The 27,567-nt window shown below is 38.4% G+C and overlaps 1 protein-coding gene across 5 annotated transcripts in view; it reads right to left on the reverse strand.

Moving 5' to 3' along the window:
* The window catches only part of mast4 (microtubule associated serine/threonine kinase family member 4), a 104,561-nt gene that overhangs the window by 15,474 nt on the left and 61,520 nt on the right, over positions 1-27,567 (reverse strand). Inside the window, exons 2-16 of one of the 5 annotated variants that reach the window (XM_044332900.1) lie at positions 27,133-27,213; positions 14,728-14,816; positions 11,167-11,236; positions 10,293-10,371; positions 6,846-7,000; positions 6,671-6,746; positions 6,368-6,577; positions 5,387-5,488; positions 4,558-4,690; positions 3,386-3,447; positions 3,171-3,262; positions 2,739-2,947; positions 2,484-2,622; positions 1,049-1,181; positions 284-449 (exon numbers count right to left, since the gene is read on the reverse strand). In XM_044332900.1, coding sequence (XP_044188835.1) covers positions 284-449; positions 1,049-1,181; positions 2,484-2,622; positions 2,739-2,947; positions 3,171-3,262; positions 3,386-3,447; positions 4,558-4,690; positions 5,387-5,488; positions 6,368-6,577; positions 6,671-6,746; positions 6,846-7,000; positions 10,293-10,371; positions 11,167-11,236; positions 14,728-14,816; positions 27,133-27,213 — 1,796 coding nt within the window. Of the gene's footprint in view, positions 1-283; positions 450-1,048; positions 1,182-2,483; positions 2,623-2,738; positions 2,948-3,170; positions 3,263-3,385; positions 3,448-4,557; positions 4,691-5,386; positions 5,489-6,367; positions 6,578-6,670; positions 6,747-6,845; positions 7,001-10,292; positions 10,372-11,166; positions 11,237-13,969; positions 14,104-14,727; positions 14,817-22,112; positions 22,510-27,132; positions 27,214-27,567 lie in introns of those variants that run through there. The other 4 variants (XM_044332899.1, XM_044332898.1, XM_044332897.1 and 1 more) reach the window with 4 other exon arrangements.

Here is a 27,567-nt window from a genome sequence, read left to right on the forward strand (position 1 = left end):
AGAGGACACAAGGGAATAAATAAGGTAGTTTATTGATTTCTAAGTGAATTTTTTTGCTGAGCAGTGTAATTAAAACACTTTGTATGTGAGCATGTGGTGATGGTGACGGTTGAGGAAGATGAAAAGCTCAATTTACTGGCTTAAACTGGCAATTTACGTTTGCATCCAAGGCTAGCTGATGGTGTGGGACTGAGAATCACATATCTGTCAGCGAGGTTTGAGCAGCGTTCATTGTTGAGCCGAAACATCACAATAAATACAATGAAATAGAGATGACACTGACCACTGATGACTTGTCCGAACAGCTCCTCTGGTGTGTCTCCGAAAAACGGCACACAGCCCACAAGGAACTCATAGAGGATGATGCCCATGGCCCACCAGTCCACTGGCTTCCCATAGCCTTGTCTCAGGATCACCTCTGGAGCAATATACTCTGGGGTCCCACATACCTACACAGAGAAAAAAAAAAAACCATAAGAAATGGTCTGAGAACATGATGAGGCTTGTGGGAAAAAAGGTAGTGTCTAATAGGGATGTGCGGAGGGCCCAGTATTTGTATTTGTATCTGTATTTGTTGAGGCAGCAAAATTATTTATATTTGTATTTGTATTCTAATAAAAGTGTAAAGAGGTTTAAAAATCCTGTTTTTATTTTTATTACGCTTTTAATTTTAGAAAATTAAAGTGTTACAATAAGTGTTCATGAAGTGTTCCCTAGGGAGCACACCCCCAACTCCAGGAGTGATGTCCAAATAAGGAAATGTGCGTCATGTAGCGGGTGGATGTGACTCCCCTTGTTGAGACTGCTGATAAACGTAACAGCGGAGCAGAGGAGAGACACTGATATAGTGATGTAACCGACCTGTGCACTGGTATTTAACATGTTTTTTTTTCTTCCTGAAAACAAATAATTTTTAAAATATTTGTATGAAACAAACATTCGTAAAAAAAAAAAAAAAACACTATTTGTGCTTTTCCGAATAGTGTATTTGTATTCGGGCACACCCCTAGTGTTTAACATTTCATTTCTATAGTTACATAAGATTTACCTGCTTATCAGAGAACTCCCTGGCATCTTTCTCTATGTGTCCCTCATACAGGTTGGTGGTCATGTTCATCAGCCCGACTTTGGACAGCCCAAAATCTGTCAGCTTTATGTGTCCCATTGATGTGACAAGCAAACTGTGAGGAAGGAGGAAAAGAAGAAGAGGACTTAATAATTAAACCAGACTCTTTATAACAGTCAGCAAACCTTTAGTCAGTTAGAATAAGCAGTTAAACTTCCTGACAGTGATCATTACTAAAGCCTACACAGATTATTTGCATTTTTTTGCATTATTTGGCATTATGAAATACTGACAGTGGGGGAGAAAGTATTCAGTATCTAAATAAGTAAAAAGAGTAATACCACAATGTAAAAATACTTTGTTACAAATAAAAGTCCTGCATTCAACATTTTATTTGTATTATCAGAAAAATGTTCAAGTATCAAAAGTAAAAGTTGATCTGATTATTATCATTGATGCATTCACATACAAGCAACATTTTAATGTTAATGTTGGTCAATGTGAAGCCATTTTACCAACTTTATATAATATTTACTAATTTAATCTATAACAGTGCGTCATATTTTATAAACTACTCATATGTTTTGTGTGTAAGATCTTACTTTAAAGGCGCTAGCTAAATTATAGCTGTCAATTAAATGTAGTGGAGTAGATGTATAAATGAGCATAAAATTAAATAATCAAGTAAAATACCTCAAAATTGTACTTTCTGAGTGAAAACTGGAAATTGTTTTGCTCTGTGAAAGACTGCGAAGATAATGTCCACTAACAAGATGTCCTGTCAGTTCTCCTACGCTATGCTGCTACTTGTTTCATGGCGGCCATGTTTGTTTTATACTGCACGTGCATCAAAGTCTGTGCAAAACCATAGAGCAAAAGTTTTTGGAGATGGAACTAACTGTGAGAAAAAAAAAAAAGAAAAACTGTCAAAATGAAAATGAAAAACAGACTGTGGGAAATAAAATTCTAGGATTAGTGCCATTTTTTTCACCTTTGGGATGGGGAAGAACTGTTTTTGCCAAATGTAATTGCTTTAATATTAGGGATTTAAAGAACCGTCATAAACAGACCCCGATGCACGTGAAGCTGTTGGATTGTCTTAGTTCTGTTGTTATTATTTTGCCCAAAACTTCACTGAATGTCAAGCCTGACACTGCATCTTCCTCCCTGGAGTGAAAGCTGCACAGTGAATGTCACCATTCAATTCTCCTGCCAAAAAAATACATCTGAAAATTGTACTTTTTTTCTGTAAATCGTATTCAAAATTGATTTCCCAAGTGATGTTTTATTGTAAAATTGAAAATGCATCTGCTAATTATTTTGCAAGAGTTTTAAAAGAATTAGAAATTATAATTGAAATTCTCCAAACTGGCAGTGAAGGCTGTTGCACAAGTGTTAAAATTTCACGAGGTCTCACTTGTCTGGTTTTAGGTCCCTGTGGACGATGCCATAGTTGTGGAGGTACTCCAGAGCCAAGACTGTCTCTGCAAAGTACATCCTGGCCATATCCACAGGCAGGGGACCCATGTTCTTCAAAAGGGTGGCGCAGTCTCCTCCTGTAAAGATCAATGGAGTGATATTACAGATGTGCTTCTGATAACACACAGGAGACATTGTGCAAAGTTTACTGCTTTCAGCTGCAGAATTACGCTCTAAAACGCCAGCTGCTGACCTTCGACGTACTCCATGACCATGCACAGGTGCCGCCGTGTCTCAAAGGAGCAGTACATGGACACCACAAAAGGGTTCTCAGCAAAGGTGAGGATGTCTCTCTCCACAAAGGCCTGTTGTATCTGGTTCCTCAACATCAGGTTCTGCTTGTTGATCTTTTTCATGGCAAACCGCTGCTTAGTTTCCTTGTGTCGAACCAAATAAACAGCTCTGCAGAATATACAGTATACTAGTCAGCTGGGGAATAACAGACCTTAAAACATCCTAAAACTGCTTAAAAGGACGAGTTCTCAAATTTAGGGTTCATCAAATCTGTTTTATTGTCAGTTGTTATTAATGTCTAGTGGAAACAGAAAAAAGCTTTCTTATTGGGGCAGTAACACACCATCTATCCTTAGATTAGATAATCTTGTATGAAATAAGACGGTCTTACCCGTAGGCGCCATTGCTGATGAGTTTTGTCATCTCAAAGTCCAGTTCACAGGGTTTACGCCGGGACCGCAAGGCTGCGCTCAGGCTCTGAGACTGAGGGCAAGAAGAGAGACAAATACTAAAAAACAAATCAAAAAGATAAAATCTGCACTTCACTGGTACGCCCGCGGTAAAGATGGAGAGGATCAATACGATAATCAATGTCTGAGTGCTTACAGAGTCATCTGTTTCTGGAGTTTCTGCAATCCCGCTGTCGCAGCTGGTCAGCTGGGCAATTTCTATAGAGAGAACAGAAAAAAAATGAATAAAAAAGAAAAAGAAAAGCTGAAATTTTAATAAAATAAATTGTTGTGAGTGTATTATAAACTGATAACTTCATGTGAAGCCTATGAACATGTTCTGCAGTGCAGTTTTTTTTAAAGCAAAGAGAAATGATGTCATATAAGCTCAACAAAAACAGCCGACTTAAGCCTTTATCCACTTATTAGGGTTTTTAGGTGCTGACTCTAAAACAATCTGAATTGAAAAGAAATGGGGCGGAAATCAGATGTAGCAACACAAACACATGTCTAACACCCATTTACAAAATCACCACTCCAGCACAAGTGCTCATTATAAACCACCTTGCATCTTTTTTTTCTGTGTATATGCCAAAGTCTATGTGTGTAATTTCACAAGGGGGGGTGTTTGTCTTGTCCCTCGAGAGCCTGTAAACACATTTCCACTGCTATTTAACATCTGTCCTTCCTTGTAGGTTCGCTTCAGGCACACAAGGCACCGGGCAAACGAAACACTGGAGACACTCAGGGGAAATGAATGGAGAGATTGGCTGATGAGCCAGCCTGTGTGGATCTGTATAAGGTCTGTAGGGAGGCCATTCCTTTCTAATTAGTCATAATGAATGTTGCTGGTTACTGAATCTGGAGAGGCAGAGGGTCATTAGAAAGACAGTCTGTTCAGTACAGGACATTAGTCAATAGTATCTTTGTCTTTTAGTTCCCTCTACAGCTTGATTCTTTCATTCCTTTACAGCCTCACCACAGCAGTTACCGTGTATTCAATTTGGTCATATTTACCGCATCACTGACTGATATTACTGAAGCGGCAGTAACTGGAATACTCAGCACTTCAGTGGAATTATATGAAAGTAGGATCAATGCATGAATACTTATAGAAAAACTCTGATCAATTTTACAAACCCTACGGAAGATGAAACTGATTATCTGCTCCAGTGATGCTGAAAAATAACTTGAAATATTAAAGGAATAATAGAGGAAGAACCAAACATTTCCCCATATTTTATAATAATGTTATGCCATTATATTATAGCTTTTCTAGCTACATGTATGAAGACATTTTTATTTTCACTGATTAAGTCCTTCTTGTACCTTCCAGAGGATCTCGTGTGAGTCCCAGCTGGCTGATGATGTAACGTGGGATGTCTGTTTTGATGCCCTGGCCCTCTTTCGCATGTCCTTCAGCGGCCTCCAAAAGGTGGTAAAATTCCTCAGGGTCAAACTCCTGGAGACATAACACACTTTAGTATACGCTAGTATGAACGATGTTTAAAAAGGACAGTTTGATTTTTTGGTTGGTTTCACTTTTCCTACTTAGCCTGGATCAGACATTTTGATTTTTCTAACATAAGTTTAGTTTATGTGCATTATACGATGTCTATGGTATCATTTAGGAGCTTCACCTTTACACCACTATAAAAAATGACAGGCTTGTCTAACTTTATTTAAATTACAATTGACAAAAAGTGGCTAATTTAGAAAGGCAAGTTGGCAAGTTAGAAAGAGTCATTAGGACCTGTAATGGCTTGATCCCAGGTTTGAGTTTAAGTAAACTGAAATAATCAAATAATCCTGCACACTGTCGATCACCTGCAGTCACCCTGTTCACAATATTTCTGTCCTGAGACCTTCACCAGGCAAAAGTTCATATGATGGATATGAATTTTGCATGATGAAGGTGTGGGAGTGAGTGCAGGTGATTGACAGTGTTCGGCATTTTTTGGTTCTTTCACAGTCAGTCAGAGTTTATAATCTGATGCACCTCTCAAGAAAACTTTCCAGAGTGCAAGAGCTTTGTAGTTAAGTGTTACCATCTGGGTACAGAGATAAAATAGTTAAATTACCTCAAAATATATTATGCTAAGTACCCTGACTCAGACTGTGCCAGGCTGTGACCTATTTTTGGTGATATAAAACGTACCAGACATTCCAGGAGTCGAGCGGGTCGAGCTATGACGATGAGGATCTTCTTCACCACCTCTCTGATGAAGTTTACCTCCTCGCTTTCTGACCTCTCTGTGGACTACACAGAAGAGACAAGACCTCAGCATTTCACATGTAGTCGTGTACTGGTGAAAGTCAGATAAAGTAGAGTGGCAGCATGGTTCACCTCAGCCCCAGTTTGTGCCTCTCATTTACTGCATTTACATTCAAGTCACTACACTAAGCACCTGATTTTCTGAAAAATAATTACTTGGCGATCTATGAAAAACCTGGGAGGTAGTTAAACGACACTAGAGGAATCCTTAAAGACTCTTCTAGTTATCTAAAGGAAAAAATATTCTGCCTGCAGGACAAAAAAGATTTTTAATCCTTTCCCAAATTGCACCTCTTTCTACTAATCCAAACAAAGATGGTAGCTGCAAATAACATTTCTCCTTGCTCAACTTGTACAACTTTATCAACACTTAAATGTATAATCAGTAATACTGGTATATATTGATGTTTCTTTCCAATGTTTTATATTTTCATTGTTATTCATATTTTGCTTGTGTTTTACAAAAAGAGCCAGGGCATGGGTGTAATTTCTGGCATCCTGGATCGAGAAATACAGTCAAAATTTGAGAAATAAGTTAAAAATCTTTTTTTATTTTGCAACAGATAGAATATTTTTTTCATCCAGATGGTTAGAGGGCTCTTAAAGGATTCTGGAAATACAACATCAGCAGTAAGTGTCACTAACTACCTTCTGGGTATGTATTTTTTTGGAAAATGTTTTGCACCATGGTTTGATTGTAATGGTGATACATGAGAAGCACAAACTGGGGGCTCGGTCTAAAATGACACGTCATTAACACTGTTTCCACGTTCTCACACAATTTCCTTTTAGAAAAACTGACACTTATTGGTATTTCGGTGAACTGTTTACGAAAACATCACTGATTTCTCAAGACGCCCTCACCTCCTGGACGAGCCTCTCCAGCTTGTCAGTGAGTTCACAGAAGTAGCTGGAGGTGATGAGTCCTAGCCGGCTCTTCTCCAGACAGTCACGGGCCAGTTCAATTATCTGGTGATGTGCGAAGCCGAGCACACCATCTGCTAAAGGGAGGACGTTCTCTGGAGAGTTGCTGCGGATGATCTCCTGAATCCTTTCCTCCATCTGAGCTGTGGCCTGCAGTGAAAAAAGGGGAGGTCCAAGTTTGGTTAATGCAGAAAATAATGAACAACCACACATGGCTGTAGCTAACTTATCGTGAGGCCTTACCTTAGGAAACCGCTCCTTGTAGACGTGATTCATCATAATAATCTCATGGTCGTAACATGAGGGAGATCGCCCAGGGCTGAAAAACAAAATTGGATTGAAACCAGTTGCTGAGTAGCTTGAAGGGTATGCATTACCATATGAAGATAATGGTCCGTTTGTAGAGGTAAAACAATACCTGAGACTGCGAGAGCGGGGTCGCATGGCCGTCGCTCTGCGGCATTCGTCCCCGGAGATACTCTCAGTACAGAAGTGCTTGGAGAGGAAGTGCAGTTCATCAGGCGTAGGCTGGAAGGGCAGCTGGTGCAGCTTCTCCTGTGATGAACAGGATGACTGGAAATGAAACAAATATATATTCAACATGAAAAGAAAAAAAAAGAGATGGCAAATTTTTATGTGGGTAGAAAAAAACAAAAAAAAAAAACAAAAAAAACATGCCAGCAGCTGGTAATTCTGTGATTTGGTAGTTTCCCACTGGGTAAGTAACCCACAAGAAATGACCAAATTTATAGGAATAGTTCATCATTTTAGGGAAATACGCTCTTTCACTTCCTTGCTGAGAGTAGGATTGATACCCTGTTAGCTTAGCTTGGCATAAAAACTGGAAGCAGGGGGAAACAGCTAGCCTGGCACTGTCTATATTTAAAACACACACATGTTGAGAGTGAGTTGAGAAGATCGATACTACTTCTCTCATATGTGTCTGTTAAATAAGAATCTACAGCTAGGAGATGGTTAGCTTAGCTAGATTAAAGCCTGGAATCAGAGGGAATAGCTAGCTTGGCTCAATTTGAAGATTAAAAATTACTGAAAAATGTTTTTTCAAAAACACAAGCAAAGCCACAACATGTCATTTGTTCACTTCAGTTTTTGTACGAGTTAAACAAACAACATTGTCTTAGTTAATCAGCTATAAACTTAAGTGTAAAAATGTAAAAATGTTGTGGTTTTACCTTTTTTTTACCTTTAGACAAAGCTAAGCGAGCACATGTGAACACAGCCAGCCTGAATAATGACTTCCACAGGAAAGTCATTTTAAATTTGTTCATGGTGATTACAAGAGATTTTTATTTGACCAACTTTCCATCATGTTTCAACATCCTGAATTTGGGTTTACTGCAACTAAACTGGAAGCAGGAGGAAACAGCTAGCCTAGCTCTGTCTGAAGATTTTAAAAAAGGTAAAACCACAACTTTTTTACCCTTCAGTTTACAGCTGACTAACTAACTAACTAACTAACTAACTAACTAACTAATTTCTCATTTGTTTGTTTGTTTGCACAAAAACTGAAGTGAACAAATTACAGGTTGTGCTGGTCGATTCATATTTAACAGACAGACAGAGCAAGGAAGCGAATGAACAGATTTCCCAAAACTATTCCTTTAAAGTATCGTAAATAACCATGTGTACTGTGGACTCTCAGTAACACATGAAACAGCGATATATCTCTAACAAATTACTCAGAAAAAATGATCATTTAAAATAATTTCACTACACTCATAGGTTCATGTTCAACCTATGAGAATGTATGACTGCTGATGTGCGTTGACTATATTGGTTTGGATGTTTATAGCTGGTTTTTCAGCTGGTTTTTCAATTTAGATGTTGCATGACCTTCCTTGAGTATGTGTGTGTATGTATTGTATATGCAGGTATTGTGGGTATGTATAAATATATGTTATTTCTTTACCACTGCATTGCATATGCTTAAAGCTTTTTTAAATGTAAGGCACATTGAGTTTCCATGTAATGAAATTTGCTCTATAAATAAAGCTGCCTTGTTGAGCACCAGAAAAAAAGGATTATAGATTATAGACTAATGTTTGCATTACATTTACAGTTTATTAAATGAAATCTGTACTGAATAAGTCAACTGTGAGCTTCACGCTTACAAACAATAGCGACTGTTTCTAGTGACTCATGAATGATGTTTAATCGGCAAAACAAGAACATGCTTCCTTCAATAGATGGTGTGAATAGCAGGAAATTTACTGGATGACCAAATACTGCACGAAACAAAAAACACAACATCAATACAGGCAATTCTTAATCCCCATGACACTTGTAATTCCTGTAAATGTATTAGTGTATGTGTGTGTGTGGGTGTACATGCTCTGTGGCTCTGTTTGTTTCCAATAAACAATCACGCTGATATTTAAATATAATAGTTTTCCGTCAGAGTGAAAGTAACAGAGACAGACAGAGTGTTTGTGTATATATGGTCTGATGCATAGTACTCTTTAAAGTGTATTTGTTATCCTGTGATCCATTTAGTTTCCTTGTGTAAAATAAAAAAAAAGAAACTTTAACATTCATGCCATTAAAGCTTTTATCAATTTGAGATGTAAACAGAGGAAGTAGGTACAATAAGAGAGAGAAAGAGAGCTGAGGTAATGTGTGTGTTTGTGTGTGTGTGTGTGTGTGTGTGTTTTGTTGGTGTGTGTGTGTGCGTTTTGCTGGTGTGTCCACTTGTCAAAACCATGTTTACTGCAGAACAAATCTCTGCCTTTGTGTGCTTATTCGCTCTTCAGCCTCGGAGAATTGCAGTCACTGCTGCGAGCAAGTCACACGTGTGAACACAGCTGACATGACGAATACTAAAGTCCACATGAAAGTCATTTTAAATTTGTTCTTCATGGAGACTTAAAGAGACTTTTATTTTACCAACTTTCCATGAATTTAAGTTTAACTACTGTAGGGCTGAACGGTGAAAAGTTTTTTCGTAATTTGAAAGAGATCGATTTTCAAATCACAAGAGCTGCGATTTTAATTGTAACTTACATAATTAACCGTGTCTTAACAACCTGTAGCAAGTTAAAGTTTGAGCCGGCGACCATCAATTTCACCAGCTACAGCGAGTGAGTTGGTGAAACAACAAAAACAGTCTGGTTAATATGTTTACTCTTACGCATACCAGCGTCTGTTCATTTATTTTGGTTTTGTGGAAGAAGGAACACGACTCTTCAACATTTTTCATGCTTGAGAAAACTAATGATTGGTCTATGTCCTTTTAGTTGGTTATACTTTGTCTCATACATGTCTTTTTCTACATAAATGATCAGGTGACGACCTCAAGCCAATTTCAAGGTAGCCAGTGGCTTGTGGAATATAAATGATTGACAACAAAGTTTTAAGCATATCACCTTAAATGTTCTAAATTGAGACCTCCATGATTCAGGGTTATTAAGCTGTTTGTCCTCTGAGTCTATTGATACAGTACAGTATACAACTATAATATATCTATGAGCTAAATTGGTCAAATGTTCTATAGAAACTATGAAAGTTGATATTCTCTGGCTGGTTTAAAAAAAACCAACCATGGTAGGACATCAAGTAACAGCAATATTTTATCCAACTCTTTTATATAAACATGATATGTTTGTGATTATGCCTGGGACAATCACATCTCATTTAATGCTATGTAGAACATACACGATTAAATCTATAGATGATCATTGCATTTATTGGTCAAAAAAATCACAATTACATATTTTCCTCAAATTGTTCCGAGCCTTTGGTTTAACTACTCTATGGTTCTGATATCTTTCCTTCTGTTTAGCTGAAATGGATTAGTTGTATTTCCTGATGCCAGATGCGTAGGACTGAGTGAGTGTGCGATGCTTACAGAGACGGTGGAGCTGGGTGTGTTGGTTCCATAGCCAGAGGAGGGAAGGGAGGCCAACGACCAGCGGCGACCATCAGTCCTGTCACACAACAGCAAAGACAAAATACACATGAATCATGAGTGAACAATGGATCAAAACAAACTTTTAAGTTCTTTACAATGCCAGTCAGTGAGATAAGTCTGTCTACGAACAAAGACAAGTCCTTAATGCAAAACTGTCTTTAGAAACATGAAATATGCTCTCAATTTCCATGTTTGTACTGACAACATGTGAAATATCTCCTACAATCCTAATGATTGCACGGTTATAGATGAATGGTGACCTTTCTCTGGTGTTGTTCCAAATGAATGTTACACTACACAGGAAAGCAGAAACTGGGAGAAATGATGAACGCAACTGAATGTGGAACTGAAACTAGATGTCAGAATGACGTGAAACAAAACTTTTTAAAAAGGGGGTTTTAAGGGTTAAGGCAAGACAAACTAATGAAGGGGGCTATAAACTCTACAGTGTACTTGACAAATGTGAGGTTATGAAAATTCAAGAGCAAATGGAAACCTAACATGAAGTTACCTGTCTGCTCTGTGGCAATGACTGTGGATTATAATAAAAATACACAATTACATGATATCATGTTGTCACATGATACAATACATTTCTGGAAACAAAAAAAAAGGGCCTCTGAGATAGAGGCTATTTCAAAAGCATGTTTTTACTGGCTACAACTGAGAGCACAGCGGCTTCAAATATTTAAAAAAACATCTGTATCTGTCTCCATCTGGTCTTTTTCAGATGGTCCAACAGGAACAGGATTGTTCTATTTTGGCTGATTTGTTCAGCTGTAAATCACGTAAATATCCATGCTTGTATTACCTTCGTGCAAAGGAGAAATGAGCAGAGGCACTAGGAGAGAAATTTCTAGGACTGTCTTGAGGACTCGTTCCTGCAAGAAAAAACATAAAGAGACAAAAGTTTTAAAAAAATAATCTATAAGAGGAAAAGGACCTGAAAGCTGAAAACTTCAATAAGACTGGATTCAAACTTCAATTTGAAGCCAAATCAAACAATAACAAACTGCAACAAAGCACTGACGGCTGCATTATTACGGATCAGAGTCAACATAACAAAGATGTTTGAAAGACTTCAGTTTAAATATTTGTGTTCCCATATAAACAAAACACTATTTATCTATTTGTATTTTTTGAAACATTCCTTTGAATGAAATCTTCCTTAAATGATGAAAACTGTATTGAAAATTTGTGAGTAAAATCGATGGAAACGTATTTATTCACACTTATTGTGGTTCAGGTGATGAGGGGGAGCTACAGTATAGCCAATCACAGCTTTTTTACAGAGTTAAATGAAAACCTGCGAGGGCAACTAATGATTGTTTTCATTATTTATTAATGTGAAGATTGATTGTTTAGAAAATGTCATTAAGTTTACTGTCACATAGGACAAAGAAAACTCACAATGAGGAAACTGAAACTAGGTCATTTGTGGCGTTTTTGCTTGATTTTTAAAGATTAATCGATTCTCAAAATGGTTGCTGATCATTTTTCTTTCGATTGACTTAGCGATTAATCAACTAAATGTACCATAAAGGACATTGAATTTATACAGTTTTGTTTACCACACATTCATAGTTTGATAGCACCAGCTTTAAAAGGATTAATACATCTCATGTGGACTTAAAACTGTCTCTAGAAGACCGTGTGGTGCTGCAGTAAGCATCAGTATCCTGAAGCAGGTTTAGTGTATAGTTTCTCACAGTAATCCATTCTACAGTACAGTAGGTTCATAAGAATAAGAAGGTTAGCAAACAGGCAAACTAAATACACCCACAGCTCATTCCAGCGTATTGTTCTCATCAGCAGCTTGTTCACTGAACGCAGTTTTGTGGGCAGCTGACCAGACATCTCTTACTCAACCTTCCACTTGCCAGTAAAAATACAACAGTATTCTTTGACTAATGTGTTTTTAAAAGCCTCTCGGTTTTCACTCAGCGTGCGTAGATGTGTCTGACTCTGAATGTCAAATATTTAAAGCATGATGGCAGCGCACGGTGCGGTTTCATACTCCCATATCACTGTTTTCAAATGGTTGAACTCGTGAGAGACAGTGATTTGTTTTGCAAATGTTGATAGTTGTAAAACTACTAGAAAAGCCTGACAGGCACAACTCATCAAAACTGCCTTTATGTTACCATACGAATGCAAGTGCTGGAGAAAAAGGTATGACTTTTATGTGGATTTTACTAAAATGCAGATCAAACTGTGATCTAAAAATGGAAAATAGAAGAGCAAACAGATAATAATCTATTATAAACTAATACAGTGTATTATTTCTAATAGCTGTAATGCACTTTATGGTTTAAAGAAGATCATTTGCACATAAAGAGAGAAATATCTACACTATTTCCTCAAGTAACCATGCAGGACTCCCTCTCTTTACCTAGATTGGTAACATCTACACACTGTATTACCTTGTTGGTTATAGAAGCTTTGGGCCACTTAACACATTATACTGTGGGGACTTTTTTAAAAAGGCACCAATTAGCTGTTGTATTTCCACACCCGTAACGCTAAACCAAACCTATAGTCCAGCATTAATCAGACATAATTACATCCCTCACTAAGGGAGGAGGGACCCAACAGCTAATTAACCAGAAGCCACCACTTCCAGTGATGATAAAGAAAAAAAAGTCTTTTCGATGCTGGGAAAGAACGTTAGAGCCACTGGATCTTGTTAATGATGAATGTCACCTATTTAATTGCACTGTAATCTTAATCACGACCAATTAAAGATGATAACCTCCTTCCTTTGGGAGTTAAAACCAGAGGAGACAATACAGATGATCTAGTTTATGACGACAATATAATGGGGAAGTTTGTTTTTCAATGTTATATTTGTAGACTGGGTCAGTAGTGCTGATTATACTATGAACTAGTATTGTACCTTGTTTTACTTCAGTGTATTGCCTGTTTTATGTGTAAGTACATGTAAATGTATTTATGTCAGTGTATATATATGTGAATATGTATGTAAAATTATCTTTATTTACTTTTGATTTTCATAATCAATTATTGTTGTATTTATTTTCTAATGTCTAAGGACTACAGGAAGACCAGCTGTTGGCACCAGTAACAGCTAATGGGGATTCATATAAACTAACAGGGCTGCAATTACTGGTTATTTTCATTATTGATTAATTGGTTGATTCTTTTCTTGATTAATCAATTAGTTGTTTGGTCTGTAAAATGTCTGTTTCCCAAAGCCCAAGATGCAACCTAAAATGTCTTGTTTTGACCCGACCAGCAGTCCAAAACCCAAAGATATTCAGTTTACTGTCAAAGAGGACTAAAGAAACCAGAAAATATTCACATTTAAGAAGCTGGAACTAGTTGGAATCATAAAAAATGACACAAAATTGTTAATCGATTATCAAAATACACAGACTTTAATTTCCTGTCAATCAACTAATTGATTAATCGACTAACTGTTGCAGAGAGGAATGACAAAATTAAGCCTCTACACACCTGACGCACTGAAGAAGACCAGAATTCAGAACAAAAACATTAAATCTATGCAGCAACATGCCTAATTATTGTGCATCACCAGTGTAAACATGAACGTTCTCATGTATATGACTGCTGTTAAAGGATGTTTTTCTTACCTTTGGCACCAACATTACGTCTGAGCCACAGAGTTAGGTCATCCCAGAGCTGAACACACTCATTTACAGGAACATTATGACTTTCTGAGTCCGAGTCCATCTTAAAGACTGGGCCCCTTCGTTGTGTTGGAATACAGACTAAACACTGTGTGTTGCGGTTCTGCTTTTGCTGACCAATGCCAGGAAATAAAACGCCCTGTGGTAAATGAGGCCTCCCCTCCCTCTGCTCCTGTGCATTTCCTCTCTACAGGCCACCACTTCCTCACCCAGGACAATCACTGACCCTCGACTTGCCACTGTACAGTTAAAACTCTCACCCTAAAACTGCAGAATTATCCTGATAAACATTACCACTAAATGACACAATTAGTTTTTTAGAGCTTTGCTACGCCCTGTCTTAACACAACCCACTACTTCCTATGCTGTAACAGTCAGCCAACAATATATATTATATATACATTAACTGTATTATTCTGCATTTGATTAAATCAATATTGTATGAGGGTGCCAAATAAGAGTTGTCATTTGGTTAAAAGCTATCAAGGGAGAAACAGGAGGTTTTTACAGACATCTACTGTGTTGTTTTCCAAACTACTTTTTTTTTTCTCTTTGCATCACACAATGGGCTGCATTCCTCTGAGAGAACATTGTGAATTAATGGCTCCCCACCCCTTGTGTACCAGTGCGTATGTTTCTAACTCTAGGGCACATCACACACATATACAAGCAAACATGCACACGTACGTGCGTACACTTACCTGTAAGAGATGAGAGGGGGGAATGAGGTCGTTGTAAACCTGACGACTGTCCGCTTCCTATCAGGCTTTTTCTGTTGCTCGTTCTGCAGCTGTAAAAGCACAGGAGGCAAATATTAGACAAGGATCACTGGACTGGAAATTATTGAAATCTGAACTCATATGCTCAAGATGACTGAAAAACACATTTACTGCAGACACCTAAACTTAAACAGAGAGTCAGGTTTAAGAAACCTTTCTGGTAACACAGTGAGCTGATGGGAACCAGCTGAACGCCAGTGGAATACCTATAAGCGAAAAAAGGCCGTAAATGAATACCTAAATACGAAATTCAACCATCACTGAATGCTTAACGTTGAAATGTAAATATCACTGAATTCAGAGCACTGACATATTTTACTTTAAAAATCATCTATTAGAATTTAAGTGGTTTGGATTCCCCTCTTCCAGACGCTAATTTCAAGTTGTGAATGTCAAAAACTTGATATTAAATAATGTTTATTTAGGGTCTATAAATTCAGATACAAAATGTATAAGGATCCAATAAACATAAACTGTTTTCAAGCTTCTCAATTTCGTACAGCCAATCTCCAACCTAAAAACAGTCAAAACTTGAACATCTGTGCTGCCAAAGTTAATCAATCGAGCCTGAATGGAGTCAATCAGACTTCTGTCTTATATCAGGTGACGTTCTGTCAGTCACACGATCCAAGACAGAGACGTTCAGATGAGCTCTGCACACTTACAATTCTTTATCCTAATTTGTGAAACTGAAAAAATTATTCAAATAGTTTTTTGAACCTTCTGGAAATTCAAACCATACACACTCAGATAGATGGCTCTCAAAGTAAAATGTTTCAATGCAATAAATTCTGTGGTATTTAAATTTTAAAGCTGGAGTGCGACTTTGTCTCCCCCTTCTGGCAGTGAGAGTGATTACACTATAAACACTGTTGATGTGTTTACGTCACAGGCTCTGCTGTGGCCTGCTCCGTCACTACTGTTGCAGCTGTAAAACCGTGAATACATTGTCACACACCCCCAGCAAAATGACTCATTTAACTAAGAAAATTTGATCCATTAGGCCTGATAACATTTGGAAAGTCTAGAAGAGCTGCATGATTAAATTATTTTATCCCCATTTGAGTCAGCGGAGAGCTAACTGGAAGTTAGCCGGCGGAAGTCATTAGCGTGCATGCTCCACACGTAGAGCATGTGCAGTACACATTCATCCGACCAGCTCGGGAATGTCAAACCCGACACCAGATTTAAAGCTCTGCATACTGTGAAATACAGAGAGATTTATCTGGCGGTGATTGGCTTAATCAGCATTGTGTGAACTTGAGGGCGAAGGCTGGAATATAACGGACGTTCATTTATATGTAAAAGTTCTGCACTGCAGGTTTAACATAAAGTACTTATGTGTATAAATATGTATGTGTGAATACATGCACATTTACTGTATACTAAACCTGTTTTCTGTGGGTTTTTTTCTTTTAGATTATGTTTTGTATGTTTGACCTCAATTCAAAACAGAATAAATACAAGGGTAAAAATATGTATATTATGGCCTTATCTTCGCTTCCATAAATATATTCTCACAACAATTTGTGTCAAGAATAACTAAATCAAACCTGTAATGATCCACATTACAGTACGCATCAATTCAGTTTGGCATATTGGTTTCTTTTTGGATTGTTTAAAAAATATTAGAGATAATATCATATAAATGTGGGCTTAATGTAAAAAATACATTAAAAAAAAATCATTCCTGATCTAAAGGTTGATTATTGTGGATGTTATATATATGTTGAATGTTACACTGGTTGAGAAAAATTGACAGTTAAGAATCCCCATCACCACCACTTTAAACATATAATTACGTTTATTGCACCTATCTCCGACCAAACACTGTAGTATATTGCCAAAATATGCCCTCGAGATAACATACTTGCCCAGACATATCATCACAGCAGTCATTACGCCTACAGTAAATATTTGCACATATACAGCATCATAAAAAGAAGAGACACAGCATCTCAGTTCAATCACCCAAAAACCAGGATCCAGGATGCTTTTAATGTTTGTTGGTCATATTAAAACGGAACTGTGACTCACAAAGAGCCACTGTAATCGACAATATGTGACTCATAATTGTAGCCCAGCTTTTAACCTTGAGAGAAAAAAATGAAGTATTTCGATGGTAAAAGCGGTCTCAGTGTTCGATGATTAGACATGGGTTTAAAATTTCAAATTAGAGGCTGTCAGTAAGAAAACACAAAATGCTTGAAGAACACGAATTCACTTCAAGGTCAGAGACTCAATGACATCCTGTTACATAACCTCTTCAGAGAACTGAACCATTTCCAGCTGAATTTTTAAGATGTTATTCAATAATTCCAATCCTGTGCATAATACAAAAGCCACAAAAACAAATTCTCCAGTTTTCCCTGCAGTGTTTGAATAGCGAAGCTTACAGCTAAAAAGGATGCTTTACTAAGAGCAAAAACATCACAGGATAGAGCTCTTTACTACTGTGATACAGATGCGGAACAACCGTCGGTGTGGGACAGAGAGAAAGGGAGAAAGAGTGTCAGGCAGTCACAGGTGCAGCTCGCCTGTCTGTCTGTGTGTTGCAGCATTGATCGCACAGAACAATCAAATGCACACGGGCTTCTGCAATGATGCAGAAATGCATGAGCTGGCAGTCTTCATCTCTTTGTCAACACAGAGCAGCCCTGAGAGCTTCAATGTCAGATCGACAATAGTGAGGAGATTGGCATTTTTTTAAAATAAGCGTTGATAATGATGTGCAAAAAGTTATTGACGCTCCACGCGTCTCTACACTAGAATTATTAAAGGAGGATAAAAAAAGTATTACGATATCTAAAGTCACCATTAAGACTTCTAATGGTTGTAAGACATTGGGAACAGCAATCAGGTGTTATCTAGTTTGTTCATCACATAACAGAAGTTGTTGCATTTAAAAGCCTTTAGCACCAGAAAAATCACGACCAAAGTGTTTCTAAAACTGCTTAAAAAGCCAAAACCATCAATGTGCCTCCAGCAGATTATATATTCTTCTTTAGTAAACAACACATTAATGTTCTATGCAAAAACTTAATGATACTGCATTAAATTGCAATATCAAATTAATCAGATTTAGCTCCTCATAATTCAAATCTGCAAGTAATTTATTCATTAAATTGAATAAATAACAGTGTATCTGCCTCAATAAAGCCATGTTAGCATTTTTTTAATACATTTTTAGTTTGCAGCAACCCTTTATGTACTGTATTATCTGTGCAGTGAGCTTTAGCTGTATCACTTGCTGTAACCTGGTTCATAACAGGATTTATAAGTCATATATTGTGTGTATATTTACTGGTCAAATACACAAATCAGACCTGGCTAGACAGTGTTGTTATTCTTGTAAGATATACTTTTGGAGCATTTCTATCTTTCTTATAGCGTTGACAGTAGAGAGATGACAGGAAGTCAGAAGGAGAGCGAGATAGGGATGACACGCGACAAACTGATGCTGTTAACTCCTGGACTATCAGAGGCTTTGAAGACAATGCTGTTAACAAATGCTCACTCAACATAGTGTTAATGACTTTACTGTTAGTAGCATAGTGTGTGATTCCACTTGCAATATATCCAGTAGCATAGGTCTGTTAGCTCAAGCGCGCCCTCTCTCTGTAGGTAAATACTGCTAGTAGCTATGCAACGTTGCCAGTTCATGAGATACGTCCCCTGTGTGAACATGTTAGTGTTGTGACTTGTTGAAATGCTACTTTCAACCTTAACTAGCAGTTGTAATGCATTTTTTAACAGTACTAATTAGTCATAACATGAAACAGTGCACTAGACACTAGCTAGTAAACCTTTGTGCTAATAGCTTGATGATGTTTCTTAGTGTGCAAGATTTGAGCCGACCATAGTGAGCCAACTGCATGACTGACCAGTATATATATTCTGTTCCTGTCCAAGACAATAAATGGCAGCACAGGCCTCACATCCATCATTCCTCCACCTAACAACAACACAACGCAGAGCCAAGAGGTTGCTCAACCAGCCGGGTTCAGTAACCAGCTGAGTTTAGTCGCATCAAGTTACATTAGCGAGGATCAGCACAGAAGAGTGATACACAAAGGGTACGATCGGTTGATTATTTTGTGCCTGTGTTGATTAGAGCTGCAAGTATTAGTTGATTAATCGATTAGTTGCAAAAATTGGGCTCTAACAAACTATAACGGGCATGTTCCGCTGTGTTAAACTATTGTCTGACAATTTATAGACAAAACAATTAATCCATTAATCAAGACAATAATCGTCAGATTAGTTGCAGCCATACTCAGAGTTTAGTCATGTCTGCATTGCAAATTCAATGTGACCTGCACAAAGTATAAGGTGATTGGACCGGCACTATATTGAGAATTTTGAATTTAACTGAATAAGAAATTGTGTATTATGTAATGTCACATACTGCAGCAAAAAAAATACAGTCTTGCCACACTGGACAGCATATGTCCTGTTGAGAAATTTAGTTGGTTTCTCTTAGTTTGAGCCATGTGTTTGGCCTTTATATCAAAAAATATAAAGTCAACCCTCACTGTCACCTGTTTAAGCACATGGCATATACCTGCCTACGACACCTACGACAACGTACCAGTGAAGTATCCCAAGCTGCTTGTAGTCCCCCTGTAGTCGTGTTGCTGCCCCATTGTCACGACAAAAAACCAAATTAATCTCCCTAAATCAAAAGGGAATCCCTGTTTTGACTGAAAACCCATTCAATCCTTGCTTACTCAAGTGGTTTCTAGGGCTAACCCCTGCAATCAGGAGTGTGGACACATGCCATGAATCATTTATCACAATGGCGAGGGAGTGAATAATATGTGGTACACAGGTGCTCAGTCAAAGAGGATCAGATTTAACGAGATCTATTTATACCCTCTCACTGTGGATTAGGCCAAGAGAATGCCACACTGCTGCCCAATCAAACCTCTTGTTGCTTCACCCTCTGACTACCCATCACCAGTGTTTGCACCAGTGTATCCCCTATTAGAGAGCTGAGTGCCACTCAAAGAGACATTAAAATGACTGCTGCGGGATTATTTTACATTAAAAAAAAAAAAAAAAGTCGTAAGTAATTATGCCAAACAGGCCAACTTCGTCACATCCGATGCTAAAGCTTTAGTGGAGGCACCTCTGTGGTCGGAAAAGGCTGAGTGCAAAGGGGGCGCGGGGGGGGGGGGGGCGGAAATCATGTTGGTGTAGTGAAGCTTTACAGGGGGATAAAGAAGCTCTAGGCGAAGATGATAGGAAGAAAGTAGGCCAGTGTTGTATGCTGTACTGCAGATGTGTGAGATTCCTGGAACGGATCCATGAGGTTATATGCAAAACCCTCAATCTCATCAAACCATTGTTGTTATACACATGAAATCTACACAAGCATAAATACATCTCTTTTAACTAAAATACTATAAAAAAAGGTGTTTATCAAAGTTAGAGATACTTAACACATCAGAGCTAAATGATTAAAATAAAACTTAACCTTATATTTTACATTAATCTACATAACTATACCGTAACTCGTAATTATTACAAGTAATCTCAATCTGTCAAAGACAGTTTCTTAGATTTTAGTTCTTATTATCGGGTAAACGAAAGGAAAAGGCAAAAATAGATGAAACCCTTTTGATTTACAGCACTCCAGATAAATCAAAAAAAAAAAACAAAAAAACAACAAAGTCTGACTCTGACCCATGTCAACAAAAAGCCACGATTAATCTTTTTTACTTCTGCCAGTTTTGCTTCCCTGTCAGAGCTGTCAGGTGAGCTGACAAAGTGCAATGCCACATAAATTGCCGCTCGTCTCTGACAAACCCCAAATTCAAAGTCACACATATGACACACACTGCTCTATTAATAGTGTTTAAAAAAGCAGACCGCTTGGCTAAAAAACACTGCGGCTTGCTTTTGTAGTTGCTGAAGACGGCTGTTTCCTTTAAGCCTCTGTCATTTTCTCCATCTGAAGATGTACAGTACGGTACTACATAGCTTTAAACAGACTCAGCTTTGACAAGTCTCTGATTTTTTTTAAGTTAGATGGGAGCTTATTATTATTATTACATATTTTACTTGGTATTTTATGGTAATATGATCAATAGTTGCGGCGAAGTTGCGTAAATTTTCACAAATCATTTCTATTTTGACTACTAGGATACAACTGTGTCAGCTGCCTTATTATTGACAGTGTCATTTATAGATTAACAGCCAAATATAGTAAACTTATATCAAAATATTCTGATCATAACATAACGCACACGTGGGAGAAAGGACATTATAATGACATGTTCTGCATTGATAGTGTTTTGAAGGGTGACAGCCGTTCCAACTGTTTTCTTTGTCGTTTAAGGAATCAATAGTCGTCTGTAATGAAACTTTCAATCTATTCTCAATAGCTGTATGTATTAAATAAATCATTACATCATCCTTACAATCATTCAGCATTTTATTTTAACACCCAGCAGAAAAAAAAACATGGCAGTCATCTCTGAGACTTTTCATTTGTAATATCCTGCAAAATCTGACAGTGGTTTTCAAAATGAAAGAAAATATCTATGTACTGAGGCAAGATGTCCAAAACCAGCCAGTATTTCATGTTAAGCTGTTCTGCACTATAAAATAGGTCAGGACAGGGATTAAAAATAAATATCAGTTATATGGGCTTCACCAATACTGTAGCCCCACCATATACAAAGGACTGGGATAAAGTGGCTTAGCTATAAACCAGTTTCTACACACTCAAAATACACCAAAGACAGATTAGTAATTCGGATATGTTAGGAATGTTGCTATAAACTCAAATGAAATAGAAAGAATTATATAAAACGTTTTCATTTTACAAGAGAAACAACCTCGTTGAACCGAAGTATCAGTTACAGAAACGGAAATGACAACAATCTGACAGAAATAAAAACAACAATCAGCACTTCCACTTTCAAACTGGTAATTAATGGGGATGACATGTAGGAAAGTGCACATCCTGTGTAAGGAACATGAGACTGCCGCGACGACAAACACTCAATTACAATATGACTAACAAAGCAAACAATACACAATAGGCAAGCAGGGAACACCCAGCTTCTTATTCATGTTGGCCTCATAAAGCACTTGAGCTGACCTACTGTAAATACAAAACATCCCAGCTGCCACTCAACGCTCCAGAGAGCATGTCCATGTCAAATTACCTGTTTGGTAGGAAAAGGAGCGTTTTACTCTGGACTGACTCATTTCTGTATCCGAGTGCTTCACAGGAGCCTGTCTGTAGAGCATCACAATGCAGGAAAGAAAATACAGCAAACTGTTTTAACTATTACCTTTTGGACCTGCGCAGGCGGGCTCCACTGAAGAAATGTGGCATGTTAAAGTTGGACAGCACTGTCCACAGACTAGAGTCAGACATTGTGTCCAAGTCATGCCAAAGAGGGAGATGTAAAGGGGGCTTTTGATGACCTGATGAGGAGAAGCGATGGCTTTCGAGGTTCAGGAGGATGCGACCTCCAGAGAAGTCCTGACAAGTATTCCTACAACAGCTCTTCTTAGGTCCAAACTTCCTTTGCACAGGCACATCTGCAGCCAGCTGCGGCATAAACACACTAGCAGAGAGGACACGTTGTCCTCCTCTGTCCTCAAATAAAAAGTAATCCAGGGAGGATCCTGAAAGGCACACACAGTGTGTGATCCAGGTCAGGCGTTGACAGCCTCCACTGTGGCAGGGATATGAAACCTAATACCAGCTGACTTTTTGTTTTCTCATCTCACTGCGACTGTGTTCTGTATCCCAAACACTCACCCTGCTCCCTTCGCTCAACATGCTTCATATCATGTAACAGGCATCTACCACTTCACATCCTGTGAAGGGGGGGGTTGTGAGACAGAGGGGTGCTGCATCATCAGCAGATGCTGCTGTGCACTCGCAGCTTTCACAAACTGGCACCCCTCCAAATGTCCGGTGGGTCAGTGTATTAGGCAGGACCTATTTGAAATGGAAATGCTGCGCTTTTGCGTGGATTTCGTCTGCTACTGCATAAATTCTTCCCTCTACTGTGCCCTGCATAGACATAGTCCTTCCTCATTCATTTGATGGGAGCCTCACCTTAACTTCATCACCTTTGATCCTTGACTCATGTTATCTGGCCGGCTCTCGAGGCAGATAAGCCGCCAAACTGCCAGTGACTACTGAAAACAAGCAGATCTTCAGTTTGGAGTAATCAAATTTATCAAAATATTAATTCAAAAATGCATTTCCCTTTAATTATAATAGGACAGACCTTTCATAAACATGTCAGACAAGGAAAACTGGCTAGGAAAGCTGTACTCAAGCATGCACACGCACACATAAAATCTGGTGTTTTGTCAGTTCTGTGATGAATTTGACTTTCGAGTCCTGCGTCTATGTGAGAGTTCAGGGTCAGCTCATGATACCAGCTTGTGAGGAGCGAAATATGCAGACAAATTCTCAGAAGTAGCTGTCAGACAAAACAATATTCCACCTACACGAACCAATGCATTTCATTGCAACCTTAGGACCAAAGCATTGATTACTTATATCCAATGATTATCTCCCCCGTGAGAGAATGCAAGGTTCAGCCCTGCAAACAGACACTTGGCCGAGCTGCAACAATAGCTGTGATAAGAGCCCCTCTGTTAGTGTGTGTGTGCAGAGTTGCTGTAATCACATGAGTGATGAAGTAATGTATATATGCTACTTTCGCAATCCAGGTTCAAAACATTGGACTTGTCTTACCGCTTCAAGTCGTAACAGAAACAGAATCAGTCATGCATATAAACATCTCTCTTTTTTTTTCCTGCCACAACTCCAACAGATTTGACATCTGTTGAATCAACAATGTCAATAACCAAATAATGTTTAAGTCATTTTTTATAATCAAAAATTCCAAAACTTCACTGGTTCCAGCTGCTCGATTGTAAATATTTGCTGGTGCTGCTTGTCTTCAATGAGAGTTAGACAAAACAAGCTTCATGAATATGTCAACTTGGGATTTAAAACAATGAATAAACAATTTTCACTATCTTCTAATATTTTATGGACCAAATAATAATAATCAGTTAGTCAATCAAACAATCAAACAACTGCTTTCAGATTAATCAGTAATGAAAACACAGATAATACTGAACTAATATCATCTTTTGCTGTTTATATTCTTATGTTTTGGGCCAATTTCTTGAAATATGTGTATTATTTTAAGTTATAATGTATTAAACCAAAATAAAGAAGATATCTCTTTATGACATGTTTCTTTTTTTATGACGGGAATAAAGACAAACAGACCACATGACCTACCCATTTGTCTTATGAGATCATTAGGACGAAGTCCAAACATCGGCTGTCTTGTCAGGACTCTGTTTGGCCGGTTATTCCCGCTCACAGTGAACACGAGAGCAAAAGAAGTGTTTCAAAGACAGGCTGAAAGCTTCACTAAGGAAGTGCACAGTCAGACCTGAGGACCATCAGGATGCTGCAGATGAGTCTAATCACTTGCCAAGTGCTCTGCCTGGAAGGGATTCAAAAGCTCAGGAAGAGAGTCGGAGAGCCAAATCAACAAAGGGAGGAACACTACCATGACTGACACATAACCGCTAGTTCTACTTACGTGTGCCTTTTTTTTTTTTTTGTAATAAAGTGTTATCAGAAGCCATTTTTGTGTGTGTGTGTGTGTGTGTGTGTGTGTGTGTGTGTGTGTGTGTGTGTGTGTGTGTGTGTGTGCATTCCCTCAGAGTGGCTCAGTCCGTCTCCCTACAGGCCGGTGTGACAGCCTTCACTCTAATTATGGCTCTGTTCTGCTTCTGTGTTCCACATAAAACGACAGTTCAGACGGTTCAAAGTCAAACTTGCATAGAGCAGCATGAATAGGGAGGTCACCGGCAGCGCTGACATCACACTCGGAAAATTTGGGTTACTGTCCTCTTACTGACTTATGATTTGTTTCTGGTAGCTCTAGAAAATACACAAAGACCGATATTTTAACAATGACATTAGTTTTGGTTCAGTGAGATATGACAATATGAAAATTACTGTGAAATATCTGGTGAACTGTGAGCATTATCGTATAATTAGATGAACTTTTTTGCAGCAAAGCAATTAGCACAAGCACCGGTTTGTTATAATTCATAAGTTTTGGTAAATGTCAGCATATTTTGTGAAATCACTGTCTACTCTGATGGCTTATATGAAATACAGACGCTGAAAATAAACACTTTTACACTTTGTCTGGATATTTTCTTGCTATATGAGCAGCTGACCAGTTAAATCCTGAACTAGTTTCTCCACAAAAACCTCATTAAATTTATAATCCTTCAAATATTCATAGACTCAAACCCCATTTTTGATGCTAGTCATGGTCAGCGTTTGTTGAGCAATGGTGTCACGGTCAAACGTTGTTATTTGTTCTATTGATTAGTTGCTGAACATCAAGAAGGCAAGAAGTCTTATCCAGTATGAGCCGGTCCGAGGGTAAAATTAAGAGAGCGAGAGGGCGAAGGAGGACGAACAGAGGGGAGAGATTTTAAAGGATACGGATGGCGATTTTCTATATTTTTCTGGGTGTCGACAAATCTCATGTTTAGAGCAAAACCAACAATGAATTCACCTACTTGATTTGTTGTCCAATAACTATTAAAAACACGTCAATAAGCCACACCGTTGCAGTGGGCGACATGTTTGTGGCCGTTTCCAAACAAACTACTGGAACCGTATCAAGCTTTGGATACACAAACACTTGATCAAATTGTTGGTTTGGCTCTGCATATGAGATAAGATAATTGATGTACCAACTTTGCAACACAAGCAAATTCTTAAATCGATCATCAATCAGTCACTAACAACCCTGATTCCTGTATTATTTAGATGAGATTGGTGCAAAGTGCTTTAGGTTACCGCATCATTATTTGAACATATTGATCAACAAAAACAATTTGCCTCTTGATCCAAAGCACTGCAACACTAAACCCATCAAGTACACGATGGAATAAAAAACTCAATTCACCAATAAATAAATAAATAAATAAATAAATAAAAACACCCAGTAAAAAAACATCTTCACATTGTTGTATGGAGCTGACTCACTTAAATGCCTGCTCCACTTGATTCTCTATGAATGCAGAGAAGAACAAGGAGGTGGTCAGAGGTGACTTGGGTGGGTGTTTTGTGGTATTCATTGATACAGAAAAATTCTCAAAATCGAGTCTTTTGAATGAAGAAAAACATTTCAAAGTTTCATTCCAACTATTTCTCAACATTTGCCTCAGACGCTGCCCAAATAAAGCAAACTAAACCCGACAGAAAACACGGTTGTTCCTTTCATCAGTAGAACATACAGACATAAGTTCTTGTGCTGTGAACTCTCCATTTTTTTAAATGTCATGTTTGTTCTATAAGGTTTAAGCATTTTGGACACACAGCAGTTGAAGCTGCTGCAGAGGGGCTGCATTAAACAAACAGTCAACCAATCCTTTAGGGCATAAAATTCACCTTTAAATAAAACTACAGGTACTTCCTTTGATCTCATATAGTAGACTGTATCTGTGTATAATCAACATCTATCAAGGATAGAGACGAAGCTGACATGACACTGATCTGCCATGTCACTGGATAACAAGGCAAGCTTTTTCCATTTTGTCTGGACACATTGGACCTCGAGAGCCTGGGTGGCAAACCGGGAATAAACTGATCAATCAACCAATGTAGAACCACAAGACGGCATCAGACCATAGACTGCATGTAAAGATAGATGTAGCGAGGTGTGACGTCACCCACTCATGTACATTGGAGCCGTTTGAAGCCCAGAGTTGCTGTTTATGGTCGTGAAATCTTTTCAGTTTGGAGCCAGGACCTTTCAAATAAGGAGTGCTGGGTGCAAAGATCATGCAGTAATCAGTAACTAGGATACTAGTATTTATCATGTATATGAGGATATGAATAACCAGATTTCTCTGTGCTCCATGTCATATCCCCAATATGATCAAAACGGGGATAAGCCTCATAACCGGGCTGCTCAAATCCATGTAAACGCAGACACTGAGACCATTCTTTACTTTGATGTATTGCGAATGCCACAAATCCTACTTAGCACATGAAAGAGGAGCATAAACCCAACCTCAGAACAGAGAGGGGCAAGATGGGGGAAGGGGTGAACCCATCAACATTATATAAGCACTCTTCTTACAATGTCATTTCAATGGCGGATGATTTTAGGAGGGCGAACTGAATACCCGGCTCTAGCCTTGTGGCACATGAACACAAGAATGACTCAAACATGCACTAATAGGCCTTTCAAAAACCAACCAAATAGCCATGGTTCAAGAGCTTTCGCTTACCTCCAAAAATGAAATGCGTGCAGAGGGCTGCACGGACTGCAAGGGCTAGTGGGAGTGGGGCTCAAGCTTCGGGGAGTGAGGCTGTAAGTTAAATGGAGTGTAGTGAATAGTTGTCTTTTATCTCACACACACACACACAGACAGGACAGAGACCCCTCCCTACCCCCCCCCCCCCCCCCCTACAGCTCTGACACATTCACAGATCAAGACAGCAGCATCATGTAGAGCAGTGGTTCTCAACCTTTTTGGTGTCAAGGAACCCCAAATTGATACACATCAGGCTGTGGATCCGTATTTGATAGTCTCAAGGATCCCCATCTGCCACTGTGGAGTGGCATCTTAACAGTGAAAAGTGTGAAACCTATCAACAGAATAGTCATTATCTATGAAATAACAGTGATTCCCCATTTTTCTGGGGACCCCCTGGAACCCCCT

Source organism: Thunnus albacares, chromosome 18 (genome assembly GCF_914725855.1).
Source record: "Thunnus albacares chromosome 18, fThuAlb1.1, whole genome shotgun sequence".
Lineage (NCBI taxonomy): Eukaryota > Metazoa > Chordata > Actinopteri > Scombriformes > Scombridae > Thunnus > Thunnus albacares.